The sequence below is a fragment of the Xiphophorus couchianus genome, chromosome 5 (genome assembly GCF_001444195.1).
Source record: "Xiphophorus couchianus chromosome 5, X_couchianus-1.0, whole genome shotgun sequence".
In the NCBI taxonomy this organism is placed as follows: domain Eukaryota; kingdom Metazoa; phylum Chordata; class Actinopteri; order Cyprinodontiformes; family Poeciliidae; genus Xiphophorus; species Xiphophorus couchianus.
Genome location: NC_040232.1, coordinates 38,943,452 through 38,962,566, shown reverse-complemented (window position 1 = coordinate 38,962,566; position 19,115 = coordinate 38,943,452). Strand labels below are relative to the sequence as shown.

At 37.5% G+C, this 19,115-nt stretch overlaps 1 protein-coding gene and 1 long non-coding RNA gene across 2 annotated transcripts in view; one reads left to right on the top strand and one right to left on the bottom strand.

Annotated features, from left to right (window-relative positions):
- LOC114145040 (uncharacterized) overlaps positions 1 to 3,600 on the top strand; it is a 16,637-nt gene extending 13,037 nt beyond the window's left edge. Inside the window, exon 3 of the long non-coding RNA XR_003595597.1 lies at positions 2,821 to 3,600. This is a non-coding gene — a long non-coding RNA (uncharacterized LOC114145040). The remainder of the gene's footprint in view (positions 1 to 2,820) is intronic.
- trip10b (thyroid hormone receptor interactor 10b) lies at positions 798 to 19,115 on the bottom strand. Its single transcript, XM_028018362.1, has 14 exons — positions 18,885 to 19,115; positions 12,599 to 12,714; positions 11,922 to 11,975; positions 9,277 to 9,424; positions 9,110 to 9,172; positions 8,550 to 8,654; positions 8,272 to 8,400; positions 8,030 to 8,176; positions 6,584 to 6,739; positions 3,607 to 3,716; positions 2,683 to 2,815; positions 2,533 to 2,603; positions 1,392 to 1,501; positions 798 to 1,307 (listed from the first exon to the last, which is right to left on the bottom strand). Exons 1-14 carry the CDS (start codon positions 18,906 to 18,908, stop codon positions 1,162 to 1,164), a joined length of 1,512 nt encoding a protein of 503 aa, XP_027874163.1. The 5' UTR covers positions 18,909 to 19,115; the 3' UTR covers positions 798 to 1,161.

Below are 19,115 nucleotides of genomic sequence, written 5' to 3'. Positions count from 1 at the left end.
TATGACTGGCGTAAGATTATTGTCAATTAAAAATGCATGCGTAGACATCTAAATTAGTCAATGTTAGTCAACAAATGTGCATAAGTTTAAGTTTTGTGCTTGTCCACTTTTCCAACTCATACATGCAGTACATGTAAAAATATTAGATCTGTGTGTGTCTGACACCCTGGATGAGAAAACCAACAGAAAGAGAATGTTATGAATGTACACACAAAACCTGTTGATCTATGTGTTCAAGGTTCTTTCTTTTATCATCTCAATAAATCATATGTATAATGTATTCATAGCTATATAAATAAATAAATGAGATAAATGAGGGTTTTCTAATTGTTTTACAAATGTTTTCACCAAAAACATTTCAATTTATACTCATTTGAATACAACACCATCTTTTACATGTTTGCTGTTTCTTCATTGTGTCATGTGGCACACTGCAGACTTCAATAGTTTTCTGGTGCTACTCTTCCATAGCTGTTGAGACCTCAGCTGTGATTGTCTGCAGCTCTTCCAGATACTGTTGACTCCATGGCTTCTCTGATTAATACTCCCCTTGCCATCAGATGTTTAAAAGTTGGAATATTATTTTATGTTCTCAAATGTATATATATGGGATTAAATTACACCCACCTGGACTCTAAAAGTCCCAGACTAAAGGGGATTGAATACAAATGCAGGCCACACTTTTCAGCCTCATATCACAACATAACATTGTGCATTGCTTTGTTTGGTTACTGCAAAATGACCTACTGAAACACTTTGAGGTTTGTGGTTTTAATCTGACAAAAAAAAAAGGAAAATTCAAATGCAATGAATACTTTAATAAGGTTCTATATAACAGCGCTTACATCATCAGCGTGACACAAATTAAGGTAAACATTCACAAGATCTGTCATTTCTAAGTTCTAAATGCACTTAAACTGATAAGGACCACACCAAGCTGGTAATCTGCATATTGAGGCAGCATTTCATGCCACAGAGAGCAGAGATCTGGAGTGTACTATACTGCAATATAAGTGAATAATACCCACTCATATTCATTTCACTGTAACCATCTTGAAGTGATGAAACACAAGTTGAGGGCAGCTGCAATTATATCCCACGTCTTTGTGTTCACCACTAGATTTTTGACCTTCCAGAAAAAAACTCTGGGATGGAACTAAACTAAGGTGTGAGTTTGACATATGATGTTGGTATGTAGCCCTCCTGTCCACTGGCTCTGAGGACTCTCATCCATCCATCTCCTTTATCCTCCTCCATGACACTCAGCAGCTCCCCTTCAGTAATAGAAATGGTGCCCTCGCTGTTGCCTGTACGCCAGAACACATCAGATGTAGAAACATGGAGAGCAGATTTATTCTAGCAGAAGCTCAATAGGTAAATCACAAATGTACCTGCGAAGGTGTAGAGAGCAGTGCATTGACCAACGGGACTTTCAATGTCATCAAACTCGTCATCGAACTCTGCGTAGACGTTAGATGACGAATTTTGTGTGGCTGTTATGCTGGAGGAGAACAAAACGAGATTCACAAGACGTTTTCCTGTTCATTAAAGTTCTGCAAATTCATAACAGTGACCCATGAGGTAGGCGTCACAAATGAAAAAGAAAATAACTCTCCTTATGGTTTATTTTGTTTCTTGGATTAGTTAAGATAAGCAGTGAAATTACCAACATGTTCCCTTTTTTGTGACACTAAAAGCCTTTATTCTGTTATTAGTCAGAAAATGGGAAGAGAGAGAAGAAGGTAAGAGAATAGGAAATAATCCCACTCTGCCTGCATGCCACCACCATATGTTCCTTTTTTAATCTTGACTTGCAGGTAGGCATTATGTTTGCCAAAAGTAGTTACATAAAAAAACTTGTAATATTTGTAAATATTCAGCTATCAATTTTTTGTCTAGGAACACTAAAGTTAAACTCAGATGAAACTCTTAAGGGTTCCACTGTGATGAAAGTGCAATAATTGTTGCCACGTGTCCAGGACAGTCACCAAAGTCTTTGCTTTCTTACAATTTTTCTTTTTTTATTTTTGTCAAACCACAAATGAACTTAAAGTCTGCATCCCCACAAAACGGTTCTGACAAATTTAAACTCGGGACACTTTGACCAGCAGCATGTCACAGAGACATAGTTTGTTGTCATTTCGATAGTTGAATTGTTTTAAAAAATGCCAAAAAGAAAAACTAAATTTGACAGACAAAAACTAATAGTGATTCCCAAAGACATTTTGGCTGCAGACTTTGAAAATTGTTTTAATCCACTGATGGATTTTTACAAATTTCCTAAATATGTGACTTGATTCAAACAAACTGTTCTTCTGCAGTAGACATGTTTTTGTGGCCGTTTCTCCATCTTTAACCCAACATAACACAAGATGATGCCAAGGTTCAACAGAAATGAAGTGAAAAGAGAGACAAATAAAAAAAGTGAAAGGCTGCTTGGTTGACAAAATTCATTTGACTAGAAAGCCTGGCTTTCTACTGAACAACAAAAGTAATGCAGATCCTAAATAATCCCTTAAATGCAGGTCTTACCCAGACTGACTGTTATTGTTGGTGGTATTGTTTGAGGAGTCTTCTCCACCCACTGCCTCTGATAACCACATCTGGGAGGAATGGACAAGTCAAATGTTTAAACTCACACAGTGTGTTGTACACATGCATATCTGCATGTTGTGTAATAACCTCATATTTAGCCAGTTCCCCTCTCAGGCGGCCGATGTTCTGGCTTGTCTGTGTGATTTGGGGCTCCAGACAGGAGGGGTCGCCCATCTGTGGATTCTGCACATACACACCCCTCATCTTCTCCAGAGCTTCGCTGAGGTCAGACAGACAGACAGACAGACAGACAGAGGTGTTACTGCTGGGGAATGATCTGCTTCTAATAAGGAAGTGTTGTGTCCTGGGTTGTTTTTGAGGTTTGATTATTCTGTGTTCCTTAGTCTTTCTTTTTTATTACATCAGTCTTGTTTCTGTTTTACTTTAGTTCAGTCCTTCAGTGATTCTAGTTCATTATGTTTACTTCTTGTGTCCAGTTATTCTTTGTTACTTCAGCTTAATTATATTTCTTAGGTCTAGTTATTCTTTACTGTTAGATTTATTTCCTTGCATACTCTCCCTCGCCCACTGTGCCATTTTCCCTCTCTCTCCTCACACCTGGAACCCATTAGTTCATCAGCCCAGGTCTTTTGTTCCAGTATTTTAACCCTTCTCCTGCTCACACCCCTTTGCATCCCATCTCTTCTCTGATTACCTGGATGTTTTTTTCCCTTGGAGTTATGTGTTTTGCTCTGCTCTGGCTCCCTGTGTTCTCCTTTGTTTTTTTAAGTTCTGATAATCATTTTTTCATTAAAACATTCCTCATCTAAGCTACCTCAGCCTCTCTGCATTTGGGTCCACCATCAAAAACACCTATGATGACAGGAAGCCTCTTTCGGTGGTGGAATTTCTGATAAGAATCTGAATAATGGGAAGTGTTCAGAGGACATGTTGTATAAAAGAGCATTGCATCGATAAGGCAGCATATCTCTAAGATTTCCCACTGAACAGAGCCTGGTTTTACTTTCACTTTGTTTCCAAGTAACAGAAGTTAGCAACTCCCGGTTTTACCCTGAGTCCTGTTCCTTGGTCAGTTCTTTAGTGATGTCATCAATCTTTGCCTGCAGCTTCTTCTTCCTCTGTTCTGGAGGAAGGTGGGAGAAATCCTCTGCAGGAGGAGACTACACAAACAAACAGTGCATCAATGCAGATGACTATGACAAGTGATAGGGGCATAATGAACAGTCCCTGGCAAAAGTATCCATATCCCTTCAACTTTTCCACAGTTAGTCATATTACAGCCACATATGTTACATTTTGTGTCATAGACCAACGCAAAGTAGGGTATAACTGTGCAGAGAAATAAAATATGTAGTTTCATAGTTTTCTTAATAAACTGAAGTGTGGCATGCATTTGTATGAGTCAGCATTGACTCATCTGTGAGTCAGTATTTTATAGAATGTCTTAGAGCAGTTACAGCTGCATATCAAGTCTTTCCATGTACGTTTTTACAGACTGAAATTTTGGCCTCTTGTTCTCTGTTCTCTGTAACTTCAGCGTGATGGTGAGAGTCTATGGGAATCAAGGATCAATATTCTAACTTAGATTTAGGTCTGGTCTTTGACTGGACCATTCTGACAAATACACAGACCATGGCAGGTCTGGTTGCATGTTTAGGGTATTTGTCCTGCTGAAAGAACATTCTTCAGACTGTAACAACATATTTTGTTGTAGTAATGTCTCTAAACCCTCACCAGCTCTGCTGTCCATGCTGAACAAAAGAAGCCCCACAGCATGCTGCCAGCATTCAGCGTGGTGCGTTCAGAATGTTCATTTTTATAACACAAATCATTTTGAATGAAGGCCAAATTGTCGCTGTTTTCACTGTTCCCTACATCTGGCAGACATCGAAAAAAAAAATTTGCATCAGATTATCACCGTCTACAAGTATTGTGATCCTTGTCTCCAGCCTAAGCTGTGAATCTCTGCAGCTCATTGAGAGTTGTTATGGACCTCAGGATTGCTTTGTGCTCTCTTTGCTCCTCAGCCTGGGTGGATGACTATGTCTTAAACTTTGTGCTATAATCTTAATAGTTTCAGATGATGTATTGAACAGTGCTTTGTAAAATATTCAACTTTGGTCTAATGAAAGTTTCATAAAGAACATGATGACTCTGTCTTAGGTACAGCTTGAATAGTGACGCCTGAGTTTGTGTTCTTGAAGAAGTTTGATGAAAAATGCTGTAACACTCAAACGTCAAAGGTTCAGACAGAAACTTCCCACACAACGAAGTATTCCCAAAACAACTGCTAACACAGTCAGCATACCGCGTGAGCGTTTAAATGAGCGGCAAGCTATGTGGAGCTGATGTCTTTTTATAAATGCATCTCAGGTTTTAAGCAGCGTGACAAATCGATTTCCACATATTTCTTGACTTTTTTAATTTTTAAATAATGAGCAAATGTGTAAACAAAATAATGTTTGGACAGAAATACTGAAAATAAAACTAAGGCTATGTACATTTGATATTGATATCTAAATTATAAAGAACTGATGGCATATTCACTCTGTCTATTATGCCATCACAGGTAAAAGTTTGACCAGAGATCCCTGAACAAAATCAAATCAAACATTTCTCAAATTAAACTCACTTTGGTTATTCTAGTGAAACAGTAACTCCACCTAGATGAGTAATCCTGCACTCACAGGATGACAGCAGGGATTTTCATCAGAACATAATAATAAAAGGGGTTCAATAAAAGTCTCAGCAGCTTCAGCCAGATAGTTTGGATCTTTAGAATTTGGATTTTGTGACGGAGATACTGTTAGAAGTCAGTAGAAACGGTTTGTAGAAACAGAAATCAAATCAACTTTGAAATCAAGGCAAATGCTTGTCAGACTGGGACGAGTTGCAAAGAGGATTTCTAACATTTCTAATAAACAAGAACCTGAAGCAGTTCATAGTTCTCCAGGTCTGATCCTCACTACTCATTGTTGGCTCTAACCCTAACCAATGGGGAACATTGGGACTGTCTGCAGATCTCCAGCCTCTCTCACAACAACCTGAGATGAACTCTGTATTCTGATGACTTTCTGTGGAGCAGCATTGACTTATCATTAATTTGAGTCACAGGTAAGGGAACTACATGTTGGCTGTAGATACAACAGATGTGAACACAGACCTGGTCCAAAATCGACCAGCTCTCAACAGCCACATTTTATGTATGAAGGGAAAAGTTCTGTGTGTGTGCGTGTGTGTGTGTGTGTGTGTGTGTGTTGGGGGAAGGGGAAGAGGGGGGGGGGGGGGGGGGGGGGGTGGAGGAATTTTGACTGAACTCATTCAGACCGGGACAGAACAGAACAGAACAGCGTGGAGAGCGGAAAGGACAGACAGATGGAAAGATTGAAGTGTAAACTACAGACACATAGAGCATCAGTACTATTTCTTTCACTATCATGCTAACTACAATAGTGGTTGCATTTAATTTTGTCAACTAAATTGACAGTAGATTTAGTTGACTAAATATTTATTATAATTAGTCGACTAAAATTAGACTGAAACTAAAACAATTCTGATGACTAAATTACAACTAAATCTAAATTACATTTTAAGTTTAATCAAACTAACATTACACTAAAACTAAATAAAAAGTTGCTTTCACAATTGACACTGCTGGAGAACACAGCAAAAACACAAGATGGAGGGATTTGTTGAAACAAAACAACAGATCAGATCAAAAGGAAAGACAGGAAGAGCGAGATTTTGAGATGAAGAAATATTTCAAACAGCACGTATTAAAAGTCAGAGGGGCATGTCTCTGCAGCAAACTGGAGTTAGAATTTACCCCTGAGTGAGAACGTTGGCTGACAAGATAGAATTTGTGTAGGTGTGTGTGTGCATTTATTTTAAGACATTGTGATAAAAGATAGTGTTTCTTATAGCAGGTTCCTACAGGTAGAACCAGCAGAGCAAAGATAAGGAGAGCCGCGCTGTGTTAATATCTGACTCTCTCTCTCCAAACATATTCAGAGACAGTCAGGCTCACCTTGAGCTTCTTGAAGATCTTGTGCTTGCGTCCTTTCAGAGGGTTGAGGGTAGATTCTGAGTTTGATGGTTTGACGCCCTGGGAGTAGTCCTCAAACTCCACATCGGCGGGTCTGTCAAAGCCAGACTTGTGTTGCTCTATTAAAAGTTTTGAGTCCTGCCACGACACAAAAATTAAACATCAGGTGTGAATCAACACACACTGCAGAAAGGGCGATGTTTCAGCGATCAAATGGTCCAGCTCTGGTGGTTGATTTTGATTTCCTATCTGAAATCAAAAATCATACATATTAAGTATGTTTACTTAATATGTTGTTGATGATCCTTTGGCAGCAGTTACAGCCTCAAGCCTGTTTGAATCCGATGTCAGATTCAAAAAGCCTTAAACATATTGATGAGGGTCATTTAAATTCCTGTGTTCGCCAGGTAAAACAAAACAATTTAAACATCTCTTCACCTCTCCTTCCTCTGGAGGGCTCAGGTCACAATGTGCTATAAAACTCCTGCTGCACAAAACATGTTTTTGAGTCATTGTCACAAGAGTTCACAGAAATAAAGAGACTCCGAAGCTTCATGTATTGCAGAATATCTGATTTTTCTGCATGAACTGTGACATCATGGTGGGCCAGCCAGCAGCTGGAGAACAATGCTGTCCAACTGAACAAAGAAACATCAAACGAGAATTGCAGCAAAGAATTTGTGGTGGTCTGTTGAGAAAACCCAGAAATATTCTCGAAAAATGTCACAAAAATGATTTTTATTATATGGAATTATTGCCTGCCTTTTATATACAAGAGAACACAACTGAAGCAACATTTCTGTGTTCAGATATACATCTTTCATAAACAACACATTAACTGGCTCCTAATATCTTTGGTTACTGTTAATATTTCTTTTCCATAAAGCTGGCCCAATTCTTTAGTGTCTGCTACCTGCTCTAGGTAGATGGCTGCTTTAACTTTAGTTTTACGGGTTTCTCCTTTACTCAGGATGAGAGATTGCTTCAGAGGTAACAGCTGATGCTATATTTCAGGCTTCCTTAAATCGCATGTTTTAATTAACTGGAATTATCTGATCTACTTCATTTGACTCCATTATATTGCATTTATGTATTAAATGCATCATTGGCTTCAATTGGCCCTGTTTGTTGTAAATTGATGCTCTGAATGAATTGGTTTTGGGTTTTGGTGATGGCACTTGTCACAATGTGATGTTTGTTCAATTGTTGTGATGTTTTCTTTATAACTCTGTAATTTAGTGTTATTATTATGTAAAGAACTTTGAACTGCCTTGCTGCTGAAATGTGCTGTACAAATAAACTTGATTGATTGATTGATTGATTGATTGATTGATTGATTGATTGATTGATTGATTGATTGATTGAGCTTGCTGCCCATCAGATCAGAGAAATGTCAGACATGTCAGAGGAACAGAGTGACCCACTTGCCTTTTTGTGATCAATTTTTGTTCCTGCAGCAGCAATTCCCTCCAGACACTTGGAGATGATTGGCAGGACGTCCTTTTCGATGTGTGAAAACAGGCAGTAACACTCCGCCAGCTGCTGGATCCTCCGCTCGTCCATGACTTGGAGTTTCTGTTCAAAACACAAATCGTCAAACTCTTTTAGATTCAAATTGATCAGAAACTACCGAGCAGCGTTGTTACAGTGCGTCAAAAAGACTTTCTCACGTTGTAGATCTGTGGTATCTCTGTGTAGTAGAAGTACTTTTGTTCTTTGTTGAATTTCTGGAGTTCTGCTGCATAGTTGTTCCTGAATTCTTCTGCTGCACGCGTACGAGCAAGAGCATGGTTCTTTGCCTAGAGAATAATGACATAAATACATAAAAATAAAGTCAATGGAAGATTAAAGGATGCAGGTCCAAATATAAAGGATGGCGTAAAAATGACAGGTAAAGGAAAACATTTAGAATACTACTGTTTAACAGCCAATGTTTAAGAGCATTTACTTTTTCAACATCAAATTTGGTGGCATTAGTGTCGCTCTCTGTTTTCTCTGCCTGCTGTGTGGCTTTGTCAGCCTCCGCCCACTCCTTGGCAAAGCGCTTTTTAATCTGCAAGCATGAACATGTACAAATGTATTACATTTCAGCAACAGCAGTTTTAACAAAGCAAAGTCATAGAACTAAGACCTAACTCTACAAATTAGGGAAGATTTGCTCTGTTCTCTTCACCTCTTCCTGGGTGTTATTAATATAATCTGTAAGGTATAATTGGATCATTGGATCAATACAAAACATAAATCAAAACTGTGTTTGAGTGAGAATAATTAACAGAGTTACTAAGTTAGCAATGCAAAGTTAACATAAAAACAGAGTTTGTTTCAACATGTTGCTCTGTTTTCTCTTAGATAAACTCTAAATTAATCTGTTTATTCAAGAAAAAAACAGACATTTTTAAGATTTAGGAGCCTGTAAAACAGTTCCACAGCAAAAGCAAGACATATATTATAATTTATGACATGGTATAATTTAGATTTAAAAAACTAAGTCACCAACTCTTGACTCACATTTTCTAGGTGTTTAAAGCTGCTCTCGAGATTCTGCTGGGCCTTCTTTACGTCAGAAAGGTGCTGAAAACAGAGAGGCTGTGAAGAATCTGCTGCAGCTTTGGATGATAACACTGCAAACTTCAGCAAGATGGGCAAAACTTCACATCCCTCCCTCCCTCACTCACTGTTTTACGTTCCAGTTTGAGGTCCTGGAGATATTTGGTAAGCTTATCACAGATGTTGGCCGTCATGTTCTCAGCAACAAGCTCACGTTGGCCTGCATAGTCACCCAGCTCATTCAGGATCTCCTGGAAAGACGCGTGGTTGCTGAACCTACACCAGCAGTGAGAGGGAACATTTGGAAAGTTGGAAATACATCAGAAAAGCAGAACCCATCAAACTGTATTTTGTGGTTGACTACTGTAAGCAAAGAATATGTTCTAATTAAAACACCTGCAGGGTGATCTACTCCATGCCCACCGCTTTGATGCAGTAATTCATGCAAAGGGATTTCCAGCCAAGTACAGTACTGAGCCTATCACCTCTGTTCTCAAAATCCTTTTTCATTAGTTAATAATCTAAGTTATACAAAAAATGAAACAGAAATAATATTGCGCTCCATGTTTGTGTAATGAATCTAAATAATAGACTGTTGCTGACAAGGAATAATTCTGTTTTCACAAACTTGTTCTGTATATTTTTGTTTTATTTCTTATGTGGAAAATAAAATAATAAAATAAAAACATTTGGAGAAAACTACATTTTATCTGTGGACAACAAATCTAAACACAGTGAACCAATCATTTCATGAGAAGACATAAGAAAATATTTTTGTTTATTTTGGGCAACATTGAGTTTCATTATTTTATTTACATTGTGAACTCAATTACCTTTCCAGTAAAAAATATAATCTACTAACATGCAGCTGTAGTGCAGTTTACTTATCCCATAATCAATATTTGTTTGCATTTTATCAGCGCTACACTTGCTAACTGCTTTGCTTAATAATGTCAAAACAAACATCTCAAAAACAGCAGTAACTGTTCTTATTACTTTTAAAAAATGGACTTGAACTGCTTTTTAAGCAGAACAAAATCTGAACTAATAATTACTTTATATGTTTGGTTATACTCTTTCTGTTACAGCATATTAGGCTGCTTTAGAATAAATCCTGCTTTAGTGAAAAAATATTCAATTCATATAATAACTGAGAACAATTAGATCATTTTAAAATATGTATTTCTATTGTTAACACTTCCTCTCAGTCACGGATGGCAAAATATGGTAAATCCCTTCTGGAAGAGATTTATGACCTCAGTGGGAGTTTCTGATTAGATGAAAATAGAACAATTATTGAAATATTTATGACAGCTGAAGAAGAGTTAAAGTCTTATTGCTCAGAATATCACTTTTAATGAGTAACACCTAGTATTAGTCGGCCAATTAGTCAGCTAGCCTGCACTCTGCTTAAAAGAGACATGCCTTAGATTTTTTAAATACCAGTCTCACATTCAAAAGAGCATTACCTTGACAATAGTAATGGGTGACATCCTTTGATTTAATGCACAAATCTCCAATAAGCCAGCTGTCTTACTCTTAAACCAGAAGAATTAGTTTGAGGAAGAGCTGTAATGAGTTGAGAACAACTCTGCTCTAACCTATATTCACTTCCTCTGGTGATTCATCAGAAAAACTTTATACTGCAGGAATGATAGAAACTTTTAATGCTTTTAAAACTATAGCTTTAAAACATGGCATACTTTGAGATGGCCAGTGAAGCCATAGCTTAACGCTTACAATGGCTATTATTCTCAACATTTGTACAAAGTAGAATTTTGTTGGGTCTGAGCTATATCTTTCTTTAGCAGCATAAAGTATTGTCTGTGATTATATTAAAAATGGGTAAATAACCCTAAAAATGATATTTTGAGGAGGGTGACTGCAGGACTGACCATCCAGCGCCTGTCTCATGTAATATTTGTACATGTAAACCGGACGTCATGCATTACTGATTCAAATTTAATTTAAAACACTCTAAAAACTATAGCATACATTATGAAATAGCTTAATTTATATCTGCTTCAAAGTGATTGTGATTTGTGAAAAAAAAACAGATTGAGGAATGTTTTCCCACTTAAAAATATCTAATTAAAGGTAGGATTTTTCTAAAAATGCTTCATGCGAGTTTTTAAGCAAGTGCAACACAAAATGTATTTATTTTGTACATATAATGACCATGGTTGTTAACAAACTCACAATGTACATAATACCTGAAGGCTAATTATTACAGTAACTACCTGTCTAGTTTGCTCTGTCCTCCAGTAGAGCTCCCAGGCCTCCCCATGCCCAGCAACTTATTCCAGTTTTTCAGTGGGAATAGAAGGCGTTCCCAAGTCGACTGCAACATAAAACCTGTTCAAAGTGGTCTGGATCAGCCCAGAGGCTGGATCTCAATGGACTACACCCAAAACACTTTCCTGACCAAACCTAATCTGAGCTGATGCCAGTCAATTATGCAGTCCTCCCCTGATATGCTAAAGTTACTAAAATCCTCCAAAATGACTATTTCTCCTTTGGACAGACACCCTCTGTCTTACATGCTTATTGGTATGAAGATTATGAAGATCTTTTGGCATTTAATTGTGCAGCATTTTACAGCCTTCTGGGGTTTCTAATTTCACTAGAATGGAAGTATGACAATCAATCATTGTTTTAAAAAAAGCAATGATAGATAGGCCTCATCATGCCATTGCAAAATCAACACAATGTCAAGTGCAAGAAAAGAAAACCAGAACTGTGGAGGATTTTGATGAGCGATTCATTTTCTTACTTGCACTCCTGCTCCTCTTTGCCTCCTCGTTTGGAGTACTTCTTTGTCAAATTCCTGTTAGATAATAAAAAGAAACAAAATTGACATTTGCATGCCGGTATAAAGGTACAAGTTCACTGAGAGTCTACATGTCCTCTGCATCTCATTGAACTTTGCCACTTTTTGTGGGATTATTTCAGTGTATTTTATAGGGATTTGATGACAGATGAGTATGAAAGGGTGTTGGGGATGTTAGTCTACATCATAGCAGAGCTCAGATTCTCAGCTCTTGCCACAGATTTTTTGTTGGACTTAGATGTGGACTTTGGCTGGGCCATTGCTTCTTTTACAGGTTTTAATCATTAATCGTACTATTATTTATTCAGTATTGCCTTGTATTTACCTTCATCGATCTTCCCATAAAGTCTGACCAAGTTATTTGTCTGTGCTGAAGGAAAGCATCCCTGCAGGATGATACTGCTACCATGATGCTTTTGGGGGTTATTAATTGCACATACTGGTATCAAATTCAGAAGACGAATACTTCCACACCTTTCCATTTTTCTTTATTTGAAAACTTATAAGCTACAAATCTTTTTCATTGCAGTTACAGTCGTAGCTTTGCATGGAACTCTGACATTTAAAACTGTAATATGCACAGAAAAATCAATGCAAGAAAAAAAAAAATCAGAGCACACCTGAGCTGCTTGGCGTAGTTCTGTTCTATCTCCGTCCGCTCCTTTACAAACTTTATGTAACGCTCCATCAGGTCAAGGCCAGACTGAGTGTGTTTGTCGATGACATCATTCTGGTCCTAAGAGGAAAAGCCCAGAGTGATTAAATTCTTCTGCGGAGACACACCATTACGTTAACATGTGTAACAAACAGCTGGTCCCTGAGGAAGTCAGTTTTATGTCTAACACTGACACACTGCTCAGTCAATGCTAAGTACTTCTGAGAAAATTACTGGGCTGAGTTCTTACCGAAGGAGCATGGCATGCATATTTATGAACACATAAAAAATAGTGCAAAGGTATAATAACCAAAAAAAACTCATACTTTACTCTCCCAATAGCCTACAACTCTTATCTGTTTACACACATTCATTTACCAAAAACACAAAAAACCTGTTGGACCAGTAGCAGTTGTTCTCAGTGAACCCTCAGGCCTTTATCCCCACAGCGATGGATAACAATATGCTCAAAGGTTTTCTGAAAAACAACACGCCACCAAACTGAGACGTCTGCTTACACAGAGAGAAACACAGATTCAGGGTGGCTCCTCAGTCTGTTGTAGAAGGGAAATGAAAAGAAAGAGACTCGTATGTTTTGCTTTAATGGAGAGCTGTAAACACAGATACTGGGAAGTCAAAAGGAAAATCTAAACGGAGATCACACATGAACACAGTCAGCGATGGTCGGGATGTGAAGGAGAAACACAGCAGGACAATGGAGCCGCATGTTTGCACCAGGAAGGAAAGCAATCAGGAAAATCAGATGGCCGACAAGAAAACCAAAGCAAAAGCTGGTGTTGATGAAGAGATTAACCCAGCAAATCTCCCAGATTTATCACTCCTGTGTAGGAACACACCGAGGCTTTGCTTTCTTATGTCTACATGCTTGTGTGAAAAGGGGGAAATATTGTTTAGGAATGAGATAACCATTAGCTCGCTCTACCTCCACCCTGTGACTGGCCGTCTCTGGGGCTGCTGTGAAACCTGGAACCAGTTTGACTCGTCCTATCCGTCGTTATGACGCAGCATACTGGCAGCAGCACAAATGTTTGTGATCTTAGCTTACTCTGCCTCAACTCAATCACAATATGGCTGGGCTGGTTCTGCCATCTGCTTCTTACTGTTTCTAAGTTGCTTTTTTAGCATTTGTCAGTATAGTAATTTGACCAAACAGTTTCAACATTCCATATCTCCATTCAGACACAGTTTACCAAAAAGTCTCATTCTTTTTCAAAAGCATCTCAGAGCCATTTTCTAAAACAAATGAAGTAACAAAGTGGACCAAGTGTGAGGTTCAGGTTTTGGGAGCATTTTAATGTTAAAATAATGTGATAATAAAATCATAACATACTGTATATTTGATGTACATCTGACATTTATACACAGAGTACACAATTGTTAGGCAAGAAAGTTTTTAGAGCTTAAGGTTATTTTTAAATATGTATTTTTCTACTCCAAGCTGAATAAATGTTTTAGGATTTAAACATATCAGAGGCTGGTATTTGTGGTATTTGTGGTATTTGTGGGTGTGGCTTAGGAAGATCCACACCCTAATCCATTGTGTGCATATGTCTCAGGCAACTTCTTTTGCTCATGCATAATTGGCCAATTCCTCAATGTTGTTGTGCTTCTGTACATTATGCAGAAATGTAAAATGACAATAAAGACTTTACTTATTTACTTAAAAAATATATATTTAACCTTAGGCTTTTCAGATGAAGCAGTCCTGAGATTGTGAAGATGTTCAAACATGATCACAAAAAACATTTTGCTTGAAAACAGACAAAATTTTTAAAAACATAATTTTAGTCATTGCCCTGCGACAGACTGGCGACCTGTCCAGGGTGACCCCACCTCGTTCGCTGGAGATAGACACCAGCACCCCTCCTGACCCCACTAGGGACAAGGGTCTTAGAAAATGGATGGATGGATAATTTTTGTCATAATTATAAATGTAGGTTAAAATATAAACATACATCTTCACTATTTGGTTAAAAGTCATTTAGCAACCTGCATCTTCTTACACTTTCTAAGAAAAAGTAAAGTACTCCTGCACCAGTGGTTCTGTGTTTTTGTGTTTCTGTTGTTTCTTATCAAAGCCCCAGCTCATTCTGCTACACACTCCTTCCTGTTAGAGGGAGTTGTTCAGGACGATAAGTTTCAGAAAAGCAAAAGATACAATTCAGTGAGCTGGGTGTTCTCATTGATGAACATTGTGTAGTTGTTTTTTTCTTTTGCAATTTTTACAAACTGTCATGATAAGTCAACATAAACTGCATCATATCCTAATTTAATTTATGATATTTAATTTGTCTATGTGACTGTATTAATGTTGCTGTATATTCCTGGATCTAACTTGGATCTGTTCATCATAAAACAATCTAAATTTCTGCATTTAAAAGAAATGTGAAAATCATTATGAAGTAATTTAGTGTTGAATAAGCTGATTTCCTTTGTAATTTTTGTGCGTTAGTGGATTTCCTTGTATTTGAAATATGGCAGTAATAGACTTCTGAATTGAACAGCTAATATTCTAACATTTATGTGAGTAGGGGGGAGATAATGTAAGTTTGTAGTTCTTTCTGTTCTTTCTCATTCATGATTTCTTTTAGTTGTCACATGTAATATTCATATTTATTAATGAGTAAATAATAAATAAATAACAAATCAAATGGGAAAAGACGGCTTTTTGTTGTGAATGACGTTTGTTGTGAATTGGGTCTATGAAAATGAGCTGAACTGAACTGAACTGAACTGCTGTCTATGTGCCTTCTTGTTTAATTGTCAGATAAGAAAAGGAATTAACTCTTTGCCACAGTTACAGGTGACATTTTCAAATCTTTATCAACTTCCAAACATAGTGGAGGTATCACAGTGCAGTGCGGCTGCTGTACTGGTTCTTTGGTAGATGGATGAAAGTTGAATCAAACTGGGTGTTCCAACAAGACAACGAATGATCACAACCGTGTGCGTATGAGTTTTAACCTGCAGGTTCTATTTTCCCCTGGTTAGAGAATTCCCCATTAAATTATTATTTTATTTTTTACTTTGGTTTTCTATATTCTATTATGAGTCACCTTTGGAAAAATAAATTAAACTTAACTCTACCTACTGAATTAGGAAACAGGTTTGAAAGACACTCCAGCAACTATTGTTGCTATGGCAACGATAACTTTTGTTTAAAATCTAAACACAACAGCGAGGCCAAGGAGGGTGAAGGTGACGATAGTTTAGGAAGGATTAAATTAACCCCTGGTGAGAAAGTTCAATCCTCTTCATCAACTCTGAACATGTGAATCAAAGGAAGAGAAGTGGAGACCTGACAAGGAATAAAAAATAGTTAAGACTTCGGATAAAAGCTATCAAATGAAACCAAAGTAACTGGCTAAAGTATTAAATATGTGCTTTAAATCTATTTCTGATAAGGTAGAAAACAACAGCAGAGAGAAGACCCTCTGTGTTTGTGTTGTTCTGAAAAGTGGCCAGACGGTTTCTATTGGTGATGAGGTGCAACAACCGAGTATCTATTTAGGACATCCACCACTTTGGTAATACTCTGGATTATGCTTTGTGTTTATAAATGATACAGCAAAAATAACTATGGAAGTAATTCTTTATATTTATCCTGTATGACATCATTCTGAGGTAAGATCTGGCTGAGGATCCTGGGTAAATGTCCAGAGAGGAATCATCTGATTCGCATCTTCTTAATCAGAAACCAACACGCAAAGTTTTTGAAACTTCAACAATTGGTAACCGTACGTGATCTGTGTGGGATCTTGAAGAAGTTTAAAGTTTTTTAAACCAAAGTTTTTTGTCAGAAAGGATTTTTTATAGACTTGAGGGTTTTTTCATCCCTTCATCTCCCACATTCCTCTTTGGAACACCTGGAAAAATTCCTCAAAAGAGATGTAAGACTTTTTCTTGTTTCTATAACCTCAGTTTAAATTAACAGGTTTTACTGTTTTGCTCTGACAGAAACACTTGCTTGTATGTAAGTATTACAAACAGGAGCAATGGCAGTTGATGTGAACACAACAACAATCCTGCAATTTATTAAAGGTCTATTTTAGATGAGTTTGTTTATGCTGTCAACAGTTTCTGTTAATTAGAAACACAAAAAAATATTCAATGCAGTTTTCTGTCAGAAAAGATTGAATGGAGGTTGAACATGGCTCTTTTTCCTTTCAGCTCATCCTTGATGAACTCAAACAAAAAGATGCTTACACTGTAAACATGCTGAAAAGCCGGGGAGTCAGAACCTGTTCTAGGATGGTAATGGTACGCAGGTAAAGGAAACAATATTAAATAGGGGCACAGTGAAAATATAACTTGTAATAAAGATGGAGCTAAACTTGTACTTAAACTGTCTCATAACAATAAATAAAACAACTCTGAAGCTACACTAACAAGGAAGCTCTAGACATGTTTATGCTTCAAAAACAGACAGACTTTGACTTTGTAAGACCTCTTAACTGCATTTACTGCTTTACAACAAGACAGAGCTGTAGCCTAAAGCATGGCTACTGACTGTAGAGTGGAAAAGAGGAGTCAACACTGACTTAGTTGAACAGCAAACAAAGTCAGTTTAATGTTTCACAAGCTTTACAAGGGCAGCAACTTTCAAAACAGCAGCTCTTCCACGTGTCTCTGCAGCCCCAGAGACGCTCACTCTACTGCATCCACCGATTTATCCTTCCTTAATTTTGGGAGATCGGTGATCGGCCGATTTCTACATGTGAAGTCGATCTGATCCACCTATTTTATCGACCTCAGCAAAGGTCAAAAATCAAACACTGTCGTCTTCTGCTCTGCTATGAGAAAAGTTTCAGACATAAAAAACTGTGTTTTGTTCTGGTACAATAACAAACTGACTGTATCATGTTATCCTAAAGTGAGTTGATTGATTTTAAACAAAACTGTCACCAGTACCAAGAACATACAGGTTTATAATCAGGTTAATGATAATCACAGCTGGTCAAACTGACTCAGTGTAATTACAGACTATTGTATCAAACAATGTATTGATGACAATTCGTGGAAGTCATGGATAACTATGATGAAGCTTCTCTCTGTTTTCACATTTTTCACACATAAAAAAATATTTACTGATTAAACAAAATTGAAATAAATAAAACCTGCATTAGCTGCAGCTGGACACTGAACAGTATTTGGATTCTCAGCCATGCAGAACCCAAATCTACTGATGTTGTTTTAGCTTTATCATTTTTTTCTGCTATACACCATCTATATCTATGCATATGCTAAATAAACCCAGGATTAACTGACAGTTGTCCGTGTGTTATCACAATGATTTTAAACTCAGCCTTTCCTTCCCAGTTTTCTAAATTTAGTTTGTGATCATGGCAGAGCATCTCTTACAAAAGTTCACAAGTTTGGAGGAGGAGGAAATCATTTTATAAATGAGAAAAATCTCATTTTATTATTTGTTATCAAGAGAAAAAAAAGAATGGAAGGTTATCCCACTGCATCACACCTGGAAGGTCAGGCTGTTTTCCACATAAATAAACACGCCCAGGAAATTCTGACCAGACACACAACAGGTTAGCAAAGAATTGCCCTTAATAAAGAAATCTAAATTTTAAAACTGGATTTTAATTTGTACCTGTTATCTTTATCTTATATTAAATCATATTTTAATCAACTGAAACATTTGAATGTGACAAAAGCAACAACAAGAAAACAGACTGAAGCTGTAAAGGGCCACAGCACAAAGGTATTCGCTTTAGATGCCATAGGTGGCGCTGTTGTTAATAAGCTGTGTGTAGTGTTTAGGTTTTTCTAACCTGTTCACTGCTACCTGGGAACACAGGTGACACAGTGTACTTTCTCCTGGTAATTTGCGCCCTGACCGGGGTTGTCACAAAGCAAATCTCTGATTAAGAGCACTGCATTAAGACGGAGAGTGACAAAGAAAAAGCTTGTAAACCACAACAACAGTGTAAAAAAAAAAAGAAAAGTGCAGAACCTTCCTGTGAGCAGAACGGGCCATAAACTGTTTTACTTCCTCTGCTAATGATGAGGTATGCAGAAGTTACGAAATCTCCGTCTGCGGGAGTCTGTTCAGCCCCGCAAAGGATCATTCTGCTCAGCGACGTTACAGTAACGACTATTACATGTTGCGTCTCCGGGAAAAAAAAAAAAAGTCGAGCAACAAACATTTAGGAGATGTTGAAAAGTTTGTTTTCTGTCAGGAATGACTCCAAAAGGGTTGTCAGCTGTCAACTCACCCAAAGACTTGTTCCCCAGTCCATGTCTGCAGAGGCTAAGATGTCTCAAAATAAAAAAAGAGAATTTTTCTCTGCTATTGGAGGGAAAAACAGGAACACAAAACAACGCGAAAAATGTAAGAGCAAAGCTAGGTTTGTATGAAAGCGAAGGAAAATGTTTAAAGGAAGTCTACGCCTACTCCTCCTTGGCACCGACAAGGCTGTCCTGATTCCTCCAGCAGAGAGAGAGAG